This window comes from Mesocricetus auratus, unplaced genomic scaffold (assembly GCF_017639785.1).
Source record: "Mesocricetus auratus isolate SY011 unplaced genomic scaffold, BCM_Maur_2.0 Super-Scaffold_100011, whole genome shotgun sequence".
In the NCBI taxonomy this organism is placed as follows: domain Eukaryota; kingdom Metazoa; phylum Chordata; class Mammalia; order Rodentia; family Cricetidae; genus Mesocricetus; species Mesocricetus auratus.
In genome coordinates, this window is record NW_024429195.1 from 78,165,182 (window position 1) to 78,177,922 (window position 12,741).

The 12,741-nt window shown below is 42.0% G+C and overlaps 1 protein-coding gene across 4 annotated transcripts in view; it reads left to right on the plus strand.

Moving 5' to 3' along the window:
- Nr1h4 (nuclear receptor subfamily 1 group H member 4) overlaps positions 1–12,741 on the plus strand; it is a 69,108-nt gene that overhangs the window by 42,592 nt on the left and 13,775 nt on the right. For 2 of the 4 annotated variants that reach the window (XM_013111821.3, NM_001281573.1), the window contains 4 exon segments: positions 4,018–4,170; positions 6,587–6,720; positions 8,272–8,370; positions 8,725–8,824. In XM_013111821.3, coding sequence (XP_012967275.1) covers positions 4,018–4,170; positions 6,587–6,720; positions 8,272–8,370; positions 8,725–8,824 — 486 coding nt within the window. 4 annotated transcript variants of the gene reach the window in all.

The following is a 12,741-nucleotide window of genomic DNA, read 5'->3' on the forward strand; positions in this document are numbered from 1 at the left end:
TCATTGGATTAAGGATCAAATGCATGCCGTATGCAAAGTGTTTAGGAACAGAATGCGAAACAAATTAAGTGTAGGTAAAGCTATCTGTGTAGGCCAAGTTCTATATAAGACTCCTGAGTTCTATGCTTGTTGCTGTTTTAAAGACACAAAGATCGTGTAAAACATCAAGTGATAGTTCATGGAGTTCATAAGACCAGTAGATACCCATGTGACATGCATGCAGGCATCTATGTGTGTATGACTTGGGACTAGCACACGGCTGCTGGGTCCTGTCTGCATAAAGAACGAAAACGGTGGGTAATATTCCTTAGACTTACAAGATCCATGAAAATACCAGCCCCAAGCTGTTCTACAAGCCAGGGATTCCCTACCCCCAAGTTGGCAGTGCCTGTCCTGCCCACGGCTCCTCTTCTATTATCAGGAAGGTCCTGTTCCTCTGTGGATTTCCTTCCCATTCATTTTCAAATGACTTTTCTGATATGAGCATTGTTGAATATGCACAAGAAAGAGCAAGATAGAGGCATAGTGGGTGTATGGATAGATTTGCATAAGTATAAATACAGTATATGTGCCCACATTTAAATGATGTAGTGATAATATTGTGTTGCTTTCCCAGAGTGAAAGCTAATTAATTCAGTTATTGAGATGATAATGATTTCCTTTTCAGAGGTAAAAAGAAAGAAGAAAACTTGTAGAATTGTTCTATGAGCCCTTCCCTTGATTCATCCTGGAATAAGGCATTTCATTCTCTTGACTATTGGGCTATCTATCAGGATCTATGGCAGTTTCAAAGGGAATCATTCCTAGGCAGACTCATGGGAAGACTGACTCATGCAGGGTAAGGTGTTCATTGAGCTCATGGTTTGACACTGAGAGAAAAAGTTCTTTTTGCTTTACTCACTAAAAATGCACACTTTGGTATTTGCACTCTCAATATCAGTGCTAATCTGAAGCATAAAGTGTTCTTTTTTAAAAGATTTTATGTGGTTGGATTTAGCATTTAGGAAAGTGTTAAGATCTTCCCTGCTGAAATTCACAGCAGCTGGCAGACGAGTTCAGGGCTAAGCCAACCTTGACATATTTGCCTTTTCCTGCAGCTTCTGTTTTCATATTTAGTTAGTTATTCAAGGCTGATGTGTTCCCTCCCAGTGTAGCCTAGGTGTCTCTAACCTCTCAGCTATGGTGTGGCAGCAGTCTCTAGTCTCTATTCTCTAGTTCCGCCTTCCTTCATCTTGTTCACGACCAAGGTATTTAACTTCTTGGCATCATTTTTCTTTTCTTTATAACACAGGGGGAAAGAATACTATGCTCATCATAAAACTGATACTGTGACTAAGTAGCTAAATGGTGGTAAAGTGGTTAGAACAATAATGCTATTATTCTAACATCTGTTAAAATAACAACTTGTGTCTTGGGCAAGAGTAAGTCATTGTGAAGCTAGTGTAAATTCATGCCAGCAGCCTCACATAGGGAGACCTCAGTTGTAAAAGATAGAGAGTTGTTCCGTTTTCTTTCTGTCACTGTGATAAAACACTCTGATCACAAGCAACTTGGGGTAAGAAAGGGTTTAATTCCTCTCATGCTTCTAGGCCACAGTCTTTTGTTGAGTGAAGTCAAGGCAGGAACTCACAACAAGCCCACTGGCTGTTTCCTGCAGTGTTCCCTTCAGCAGAGAACCTAGTCATAACTGGAGAAGTACAACAGAAACCTAGCTTGCTGGATTACTTCCTGGCTTGCTCAGGCCCACCTTTAGCTAGTTTCCTTATACAACCCTAGGCCATCTATCTATTCAGGGAATGATACCATCCACAGTGGCCTGGGCCCTCCTACATCCATTACCACTTAAGATTCCTTCATAACCATGCCCATAGACCAACCTAATAAAGACAATTACTCAACTGAGACTTTTTAAAAATTCTGGTGACTCTAGGTGGTGTCAAATTGACAGTTAACACTAACTTGAACAAGAGTTAAATCCCCCAAATCCCTAGACACAGATATGAGCTAGAACTGGAACAGCTTTGCTCTCTTCAAGGAAGTATCTCAGTGGTGGAAGGGTTCTTTCATAACCCAACTCAAGAGGACGGTCAACTTTGAAAACTTGCCACACACGCCCAGCTTACAGCACAGTAGCCCCTTATCCACACTGGCTAAATTCCAAGATACCTAGTGGAAGCTTTGTGTGAACCACATGCATGACTATACAGACATGAGTTAGGCAGGGAGATGTTATCAGCAATCCCCGTTGACAAAATCTGTTCAACGTGCATTTCCTGGCTAAAGAGATGACTCATATCCTGGGAGAGACTGTGCAAGAGTTCCTCACACTACTCAGAAAGACATACAATTTCAAAAGTTATAAGGGGCTTATTTCTGGAACTTTCCATTAGTATCTTTGAATCATGGTTTACCACATGTCATGAAAAACTCAGAAACTGAAATTGTGACTAAGTTTGTAAGCTGCTGTAGCAAGCAAGAGCGAGTTTCTCTGTTACTTCTCTTGCTTCCCGAATACATGTCCCTGATTACCACCAACCAAATCTGGAATTATTGGAGTCTGTGGTTGACCAGTTGGAAGAGAACAAGTAGAAGTGAGACATGAAGAGAGAAGGAAGTTGCATCCCCCTCCTGGCTTTAGGCATCTTACCTGAACTGGCTGCAGCAGTCCTGTATCTTCTCTGGGGAGATACTGCCTTTTAAATCAAGGTTGGCGTTTTTATTGTTAGGTAAGGCTGTCGAATTGTGTGAAACTAAATCTTTGAACACAAATTACTTCTTAAATGCCTGTTAAACAACTACACACTTTTTGGCTTTTTGCTTAAAAACGGATTATGTATCTCATCTTGTGTGTTGTGTGAGTGTTTTGTCCGCATGTGTGGATGTGTACCACCTGCATGTCTGGTGTTCACGGAAGTCAAAAGAAGGTATCGGATTCCTGGAACTGGAGTTATGGATGGCGGTAAACTACCATGTGAATTTGGAGAACTCAGCCCTGGTCCTTCGCTCTTGCCCACAGAGCCGAATCTCTAGCCCCTCACTCGCTGTATTACCATTCCCTACACTTGCTACGCCTCGGCTCAGCATCCCGTCGTGTCCACGCCACCCTCAGTCTTCACTTGCTTAGCTATTTGCATGCATTTGCTTTTGGTCAACCTTTAAACTCTGGGAGGGCTGGGATAGATTGCTTGCCTTTATAGTACCAGCACCTAGTACTTACTGGCAGGTAATTGTCCCCCAATAAAGATAAATGAAAGTAATATATCTTTTTAAAAAAAAGTCACTGAATTTTTTTCCTAAGAGAAGCACTAATTCCAACTTTTCATTGTTTTAGAGAAATAAATTTAAAATAACTACCCTTTCTTTTATATAAAATTTTATTTAAATTAGAAACAATCTTACATACCAATCCCAGTTCCCTCTCCCTCTTGTCCTCCCATGGCCTCCACCAACCCTCCATCCCACCCCCATCCACTCCCCAGGGAGGGTGAGGCCTCCCATGGGGGATCATCAAAGTCTGTCACATCATTTGGCGTAGGGCCTAGCGCCACTCCCCCCATCTAGGCTGAGTGAGAGTATCCCTCCAAATTGGGAGCACACGGGGGGGGGAGGTAGAAGGAAGGGGAGGGGGAGGCCAAGGGAATAACAGAGAAGGAGAGCAAGAAAAGGGATGCCTTAATAGAAGGAGCCACTATAGGTTTAAAGAGAAATCTGGCACTAGGGAAGTGTCCAGGGAGCCACAAGGATGACCCCAACTAAGAATCTGAGCAACAGTGGAGAGGCCGCCTTAAATGCCCTTCCCCGATAATGAGATGGATGACCACCTCACGTGCCATCCTGGAGCCTTCATCCAGTGACTCCCCTTTCAACAATAGTGCAAGACAAAGTAGCCACTGCTCCAGGCTCGTCCAGCCATCCCCAGAAGTTCGTGAAAAGAATACTCTGATGGATCTGAGCCCAGATGCATCTCTTGGAAACATGTTAGGGCCCTTCTCTCACTCTGCAGTGTTTCTCCCGCAGGTTTCTTCAGAAGAAGCATAACCAAAAATGCCGTGTACAAGTGTAAAAACGGGGGCAGCTGTGTGATGGACATGTACATGCGACGGAAGTGCCAGGAGTGCCGGCTGAGGAAGTGCAAAGAGATGGGGATGTTGGCTGAATGTATGTATACAGGTATCCACTTCAAGCAATTACATTCCACTCAAACCTCCTAAGGGGGCCGTTGCCAGGTAACCCGGATCATCACCCCTACTAAAGAGGAACCCGCCGAGCAGTCTCAGTTCTTGACAAGGGCAATGACACACCTAACTGTTTAAACTGTCACATAGACAGCATCCTATTCCTCTGAAAGAAATGCCTGGGGTTTGGTTTGGTTTTTGCTTTCCTTTGTTTTAAGGAAGTTATACAAGGAGTGGTGCGTCGTTAACATATTGTTGAAATAGCTTGCTTTAATGAGCTTATACCATGACATTCTGAAAGGGTCCTCTAAATTTGATTTTAATGTACCTCTTATTTGTTGCTTAATTACCATAAAAATTCATAGTTGTGGGACAATAACTGCCTCTGAATTATCTAAATAGGGTTTTAAACTAAGTCCTTTTATTAAGAATTCGTCTCCTCTTAGTGTAGCTGCGAGCCAATTTGTATAGGTTTACACAGGAAATTAACTACCGCGAGTTTTAATATAATTTTGTCCTTCAATCTGATAAAGGGACACTGTACTAAACACTGGCTTTATGAGGAATCACCATCTTCATCAGAAATTGGAATGCATGTTAGTATAAAACATCATTAATTTTTCATCCTACAGCCCACTCAGATTTAGAGATATGCCTTGTTCCTCCTCAAAACAAACGGGCAAACAACTGTCACCAAGGGGATGACAACATTCAGGAAGGAACGCCACAGAGACAAAAGCCTGTGGAAGGTGACTCCAGTCCTATTCTTCCCAAACTGCATGGGTGACTGGGATGCACCCAGGGAAACAATGTGTTCAGGAGGGAGAAAAATCGGTCTGTATAAATAAATAATCGGGCCCTGGATGAATGAAAGTTTTATACGGGCTGATCACAGTCACATTTTAGCATTCGTGAAATAAGAACCTGCACAGGGTGGCGGCTGCAATCCAATATTGCAATGGAAATACTTTGACACAGGGTGGTTCATGTTGTTCATTACTTAAATATGAATGTGTTCCATCTGAGCTCACTGTGTAAGAGACCCTCCCCATAAAAGTCCATAGCTTTGTTCCAAGCACAAAAATCTTCCTGTCAGAGACGCAGCTGTTTCATGAGTTTCGGCACAATGAACTTCCTGGAGCTGCGTTTCATTATCATCGAAAGAACAAAGGCATCCAATAAATATGGGAGGTGCTTCGGCATTGCTTGTTAAAGCTCAAAGTATACTCAGTGATGACGATATGTGATCATTAAAAAACAATCCAGCCACTTTGCGTTGGTCCTGTTTCTATCATTATTTAAAAATACCCAGGAGAATTATTAAGAGAAAGCATTTTATCTGGCTCATGCTTTTAGAAGTCCCATGGCTGGTTCCCACAGTGTTTAAGCTTCTGGTAGGGATGCTGCAGGGCAAAGGTCAGGAACTGATGACATAGCACAAAACTCACCTCAGGACCGGGAGGAAAAGGGGAAGGAGGAAGAAGCTGGAGCCCCTCGGTCTCATCTGAGGACACACCGCTAATGACCCAGAGGTCTTCTATGAGCCCCTTCCACCCCGTTAAGGGCACCTGTGCCTCCTGGTAGTACAACCCTAGGGGCTTCTGGAGACCAAGCAGTTGCATTCCTTAAGTACTGTAACCTTTATATTTTTAAATAACTTGTGTGGATTTAAATGTTTTCCAAAAGATGTCCACATTTGTTTTATTCAACAAGTTTAATGTGAAACTGGATATGCTTCTATTGAATAGTATTAATAAAGGTGAAAATAATAGTAATTGTATGTTTTGAAGCTAGCTTCCCTGGTCTCCTAGACCAGGAACACGGAGGGTGTCACTTATCATGCCACTGAATGAACATCTTGTGCTTTGCATAATCCTTTAGTATCACAAATTATTTATAAAGCCCAGTTTTTAAAAAAATATGTAGTCACATTTAAGCAAAAAATGTGCAGCAGATATTTGTGTTTTACAAATGAAGACAAAGAATGGCAAATGTCAAATGCTTCCCTCAAAATCAAATCTTAAAAAATTGGCCTTTTATTTTTACTTAAAATTTGTATTTATTTATGCTTATGCACTTGTGTGAATGCATACTATGTATGTACGGTGCCTGAGGAGACCAGGAGAGTGTATGGGATCCCCTGGAGCTAGAATCACACACAGATGGATGTGAGACACCCTACACACACACACACACACACACACACACACACACACACACACACACACACACGATGTGGGTGCTGGGGACCCAGCTCCTCTGTTCCTCTGGAAAAGCAGCAAGTACTCTTAACTATGAAGCATTCGCTCCATGAGCTGGAATTAACCCTAAGTCATCCCCTGAGCAGGACCACGTAACAGCTGCATCAGGACCACACACCCAATAGGATTTGTCATGCTTTTTTTTTCCAGGTTTATTAACTGAAATTCAGTGCAAATCTAAACGACTAAGAAAAAACGTGAAGCAGCATGCAGATAAGACTGTGAACGAGGACAGAGAAGGGCGTGACTTGCGGCAAGTGACCTCCACGACCAAGTCATGCAGGGTAACAGAGTTATGGCGCTGCCGTTGCCAGCAGGGATTGTACTTCTGGGAACCTGTAGATTCAGCCGGAGGCTGCGACCTTAGCCTCAGCCGACTTTCCATCTCAGCTGTGCTCTGAAATGGGGTCCTTCTTTTCTTTTGAATCAAAGGGGAAACAGATGCTTTGGTGTGAAATGTTAAATAGTAGCAGGGTAGAAGGTAAAATGGGGCGGACCTTCTCCCTGGCCTACTGCCGCCTAGTGGCTGTCAGGAGGACACCTTAGTTAGACCAGGATAGCTTCAAACTCACAGAGATTCGCCTGCCTCTACCTCCCAAGTGTTGGGGTTTGCCTCCAGAGTTCTGGGATTAAAAACTTGTGCTCCCTGACCCGGACCCCGCCTGAAGTTTTGATGACCGTACGTACCCCTATCACCCCTATCTCCACTCCCACCCTTGCCCTTCAGAAGGAAAACTTCCATTTGGGAAGTCTGGGCTCGGTAGAGCCTGGGGGTTGCTCCTCATCAAGGGGTAAAAAAAAAAAACAGGATACCTCACATATGTGAACCAACAGAGAAAACCCTTTTCTCGGAATCAAAAAAGATCTCTTGAGAAATTCATGGAATAAGTGAGGACAGAGTAAGGGAACAACCGCAGGCTGGTTAGACACACACACTGTGAAAAGTCGCAGGATGTCTGGAAGGGTTCTTATGTGCTCTTAGCTGAAAAACCAAGCTCCTTTTTCACCTGTGTTCATTTGGCAAGGATAACTTCATCCGCTGCTAGGCTTATTGTTCATATTGACTTCACAGAAACTAATCTTATGAAAAAAGATCATTCTGCCGCAGCGCCCCACGGGCGGTGCTTTGGTGGACGGAAGCAAAACGTTGACACAATGGTTCATATTTCTCAGGAGACAGTGAAGAGGGAGAGAGATGTTTTGGGATCTGGGTTGAGCAGACAGATGACTGTGGTGGCGGCAGACCATTTTTTCCTATAATGTGCTACATATGTAGGATTTTAGGCTTTGGTCACATGTTCTTTATGACAACTATGTAACTGGTATTTTAACCCAAAAGCAGCACAGATAATATATTGGCAAAGGAGCATGTCCACATTCCAATAAAACTTTATATTCATAAAGGTGGATTTGGTCCACAGGCCACAGTTTCCCACCCTTGAATAGAGATGTGTATGCTTAGATGGATTCTACATTTAATACACAGGAAGCTTTTTAAGGCTATGATTTAACCTTGAACTTCTACTGACTCTCAAGTATGACTGGGCTCAACAGTCTCCATATTCAGGCTTCTATTTATTGCCATGAGGTACATGAAGAGAATATAGTATTGTTCATATTTTCTAAATAGGAAAACCAGCTAGTGGAAAGAACGTTAGGGAAATATGTAACTGCTTGTGGCAGGACCCAGAGAAACTGACTTTCCAAGGCCTGAAAGCCCATAGCTCTGAAGGCTTTGAAAAATCCTTTGCTATTAGTTCATTTCAGATAAGTGTACATATGGGAATATGCCTTAACCACTCTCCCTAACACCTTCCATTTTCTTGCCAGTGTAGGAGAAAACTGAACTCACCCCAGATCAGCAGAACCTTCTGGATTATATTACAGATTCATATAGCAAACAAAGAATGCCTCAGGAGATAACAAATAAAATCGTAAGTATGCTATCTGAAAGTCCACGTGTTTAAAGTCAGCATTAGCTCTTAGCACCTTTAAGGTAGTCGGATTTGCATGTGTGTGTGTGTGTGTGTGTGTGTGTGTGTGTGTGTGTTACCCAAAGCAATTGTATTGAGACTTCAAGTTATATGTTCTAATTTTTATCGTCTCTGAGCAATTAAACAAAGAAGTCACAGATCTATCTTGTAAACAGTAATTGATTTCCAAAGATCTGAGAAGTATGATCTGGGTCTTTAAATTTGACTAAGTCTGTTGCTTTCCTTTAATGATTTGATATTGAGTTATCCTAATCCTGTCTATTTATTAATCACTATTTTTTTCTTAAAATTTAGTTAAAAGAAGAATTTAGTGCAGAAGAAAACTTTCTCATATTGACAGAAATGGCTACCAGTCACGTACAGGTTCTTGTAGAATTCACAAAGAAGCTTCCAGGTATTTTTTAAAATCATAAATATTAATATGTTCTTGAACTATGTGAAATGTGCCATGACCATATTAAGCATTCTGCATACAATATTTTGTTCAGTTCTTAAAGTGTTCTTATGTGATTAGGTCTATTGTCATGATTTCTTTTCCTAGGTGTTTTTTCCATTAGCAATTACTGGACTACATTGTACAGTTTTCCTATAATGTTGAGAGTTTCAACTCACTAGAAAATCAAAAATCCTATCTAACTTAGTGTTTCTAGTTACTATAGAATGAAAAGTTAGAGGAGGAAAGCACATTCAGAATCATTTATAATAATTCTTCCTTGGGCTGAAGTTGTGCCTAGTTGGTATAATATTTGGTTACCATGCACGAACCCCCGAGTTTGATCCATAGCACTGTGTAAACTGGGCCTGATGGCAAATGCTTATAAATCCTGGCACTTAGAAGATACAAGTAAGAGAAATGGAAGTTTAGGGTCATCCTTGGCTGCATATTAAGTATATATGACATAGCCTGGTATACATTAGAACCTGTCTTTTTAAAAAAGACAGAAAGAAAATCTTCCAAATCAATAGGTCAGAACTAAGACTTCGAAAAGTTGTCATTTATCTGCTTATTCAACGAGAAGTGGTTGAAGCCACATTAAGGCTATTCCCTTAAAGAAGGGTAGTTAAAAAGGGTATTATATGTAAACACACACATACACACATGCACACAAACATACACACAGTGCTTGAACAGAGAAGAATTGAATTTAAGAAGACATTAGAGCCTTCAGAAAGGATTATATCCGTTAGATATTTTTAAGATTTATTTTTATTACATGTGTGTGTGCGCGCGCGTGCAGGTACCTGCAGAGACCAAAGACATGGACCTGATTTTGGATCTCCAGTACCCATCTAAACAGCCAGGCATTGGTGTTATGCTCCTCTAACCCCAGACTTGGGAAGGAAAAGACAGGAGGATCTTGGGATCTTGTCTGGCTAGGACTTGAGACAGACAGTGAGTCGGTCTCAAAAGTAAATGGAGAGTGTTTGAAGAAGACACTCATTGTTGACCTCTGACCTTCACAAAGCCACACCCACATGCACAGATACACAGATAATCAAAAACTGCACACATGAACAAATATGCCAATCTGTACACACACACACACACACACACACACACACACACGATGGAAGAAGAAATTCAGTGTGGCTATAGAATAATGTCTTTGGCATGTTCTTTGATCACATAGTAAAGCAAATTGGCACCAGGTATAATGAGGGCCTAGCTATGGAATTAAGCCATTGCCCCCAGGTGGTAAAGAGGTTTTAAGAAATGATGAAATTTTTGGTTGCAGACAGATAGCCTTATCAGTTTTATATGAGGGGGACTTGAGTGGAAAGAGACAAGAAGCAGGAGGAGTAGTTAGTCTGCTACTAGGGAAGTCCAGGGAAGAGGTTCAAAACAAAGTAATAAGAGTAGAAGGGAGAGGAGGAAAGATAGATACAAATTTCCATAGGGCTGATTAACGCTATGTGTAAGGTAAAGGAAACGGTGTGTCCTAATGTGCTAAACATATGAACTTCTCCAGCAAAGAAACTGGAGGTCAAGTCACATTTCCCAACCTGTGTCGTCAGTGTATCTGTATCATCAGTCTGTCTAAGAAGTGATTGTTTCAGTGAGGGGAAAAATTAACAAAGCTAGCCTGGGCTACCTAGTAAAATTTGTCTCAAAAGAATTTAAAATATTAGTGCATTTGCAATTTCATAGTATAGAGTGTAATAAATACCTTCAGTAGCAGCCTAATACTTATTAAATTACAGACGATAACTTCTGACATAGGTTTTTAATTAGACATGCTAATTTGCTTTCCTTTTGCCAGCATTACGCTATTCTTTTATTAAATGTGTCACAGATAGACATTAGCTTAATGAAACTCATAAAAAAGTGGAGAGAGAGTTCTCGCCATCATTGAGACTTTAATATTCTCTTGTTTCTTTACTAACAATGAAAAAGAAGCTTAATTTGTTATATGCTAATTAAGGTGACACCTACTTGATTCAAAACCAAGATCACACAAAAAAGAAAAACTGTGGGGAGAATAAATGAAAATGACATTTTAAAAAATGATTGGTGAGAAGATGTTTTCCAGTTCAAATGGTCAGCTGTGGCTCTGAGAAGTAGTGGGTGATGAGAGGGATGTCAGATGTGGCTCTCTGAAAGCAATGGCATCATCTTAACTCTTCATTCCCAGGGCCAGGTGCTAAGGGAGAGCACCATTAATGTGAGTCCAATAAATAAAGCAGACGGGAAAATCATAAGACACAGAAGGGAAATAAAAAACAAAAGACTTGTCAATCCCCCTAATTACAATTTTAGAAATAGTGTTCCAAATACCAGCAATGGCCACTGAGACAGCTGACCTCAACAAGGGGGAGCTCATGGACCCTAGACTGATAGCTGGGAAACCAGTCTAGGACTGATCCAGATCCCCTGAACGAGGATGTCAGTAAGGAGGTCTGGGCAATCTATGGGGCCTCTGGAAGTGGATCATTATTTATCACTAGTGTACGACTGGTCTTTGGGAGCCCAGTCAACATAGAGGGATACTCTCTCAGCCTAGACACATGGGGGAGGGCCTAGGCCCTGCTCCAAATGATTTGACAGACTGAAGATCACCCATGGAAGGCCTCACCCTCTCTGGGGAGCAGAAAGGGGATGGGATAGGGGACTGGTGAGGGGCAGGGAAGGGAGAGGGAACTGGAATTGACATGTAAAATAAGCTTGTTTCTAATTTAAATTTTTTAAAGGAAAAAAATGTCAGCAATGGTAGTATAATGCCGATATTGAAAGTGTTTTGTGGAAAATTAGTCTTTCTGTTTAGTGTGGCCTCTGTCAGACACTGTCCAGGGTGCTGGAGCCCCACGAAGCAGAAAGTGTGGTGCTGTCTGGTGCAGAGCCCTTAGGGTCTCCAGATAGCGACTTTTCTTTTAGATGAGGTGTCACACAGGCCAGACACACCTCACACTCACGATGTAATACAAGGTGACTTTGAACTTCTGATCTCCTTGCTTCTACATAACAAGTTCTGAGATTGCAGGCATGTACCCCCACATCTAATTTTAAATTTTATGTTGTGCTAGGGGAGGGTGGGACCCCAGGCTTCACCTAGGTTTAGGCAGTCATCCTGCCAACTGAGCTAACTCTCCGGCCCAGATCATGGCTGTTAATCCTTAGCGTTACTGTCTTTGAATTCCCTTTACTGTTTAACCCTCTCCAAAGCCATCAGACACTGATGCTGCAAACTCTCTCTGTGTGTGTCTCTGTCTCTGACTCTCTCTGGTTTGTCAGTATGCACAAAAATTTGTGGGGTTTCGTCATTCATTTACTCATTCATTCTGCTGCCCAACAAATGATGTGAGGTACCTATTATGTGTCAGGCACTGAGGTTACAAAAGTCAGTAAAATAGACAGTTCCTGCTCTAAAAAGTTTATATTCCAACACAGATAGCAGCCAACGTGTAAGCAAGTAAATCCGTTGTATCATGACAGGCAGTGGTGGATTCTATGGGCAGAAATGAAGGGAGAGCTTGGGGCTTTCCACAGAACAGCCTTGCAGCAGATAGCTGATGCCTGTGAGGGGGGCAGGTATGGGGAAGGACATCTCTGAGGCAATAGCACACTTTCAGATCTCAGTAGAGCCAGGACCTTGGGAGGAGAAGGGAGACGGGGAGGTTCTCTAAAAGCCTGGATGAGGACTTTGTGTCTTCCAGATGGTGTTCTATCCCTTGAAACTAATACTTCTTCCTCAGTTTTGTGTAGAAAACATACCTCAAGATGAGACACTAATGAACTTGCAGGGTAGGATATGTTATTCATTCTCTACATCCCAACTAAGCCTCAAGAGCCAGCCCAATGTTCGGGGCACATAA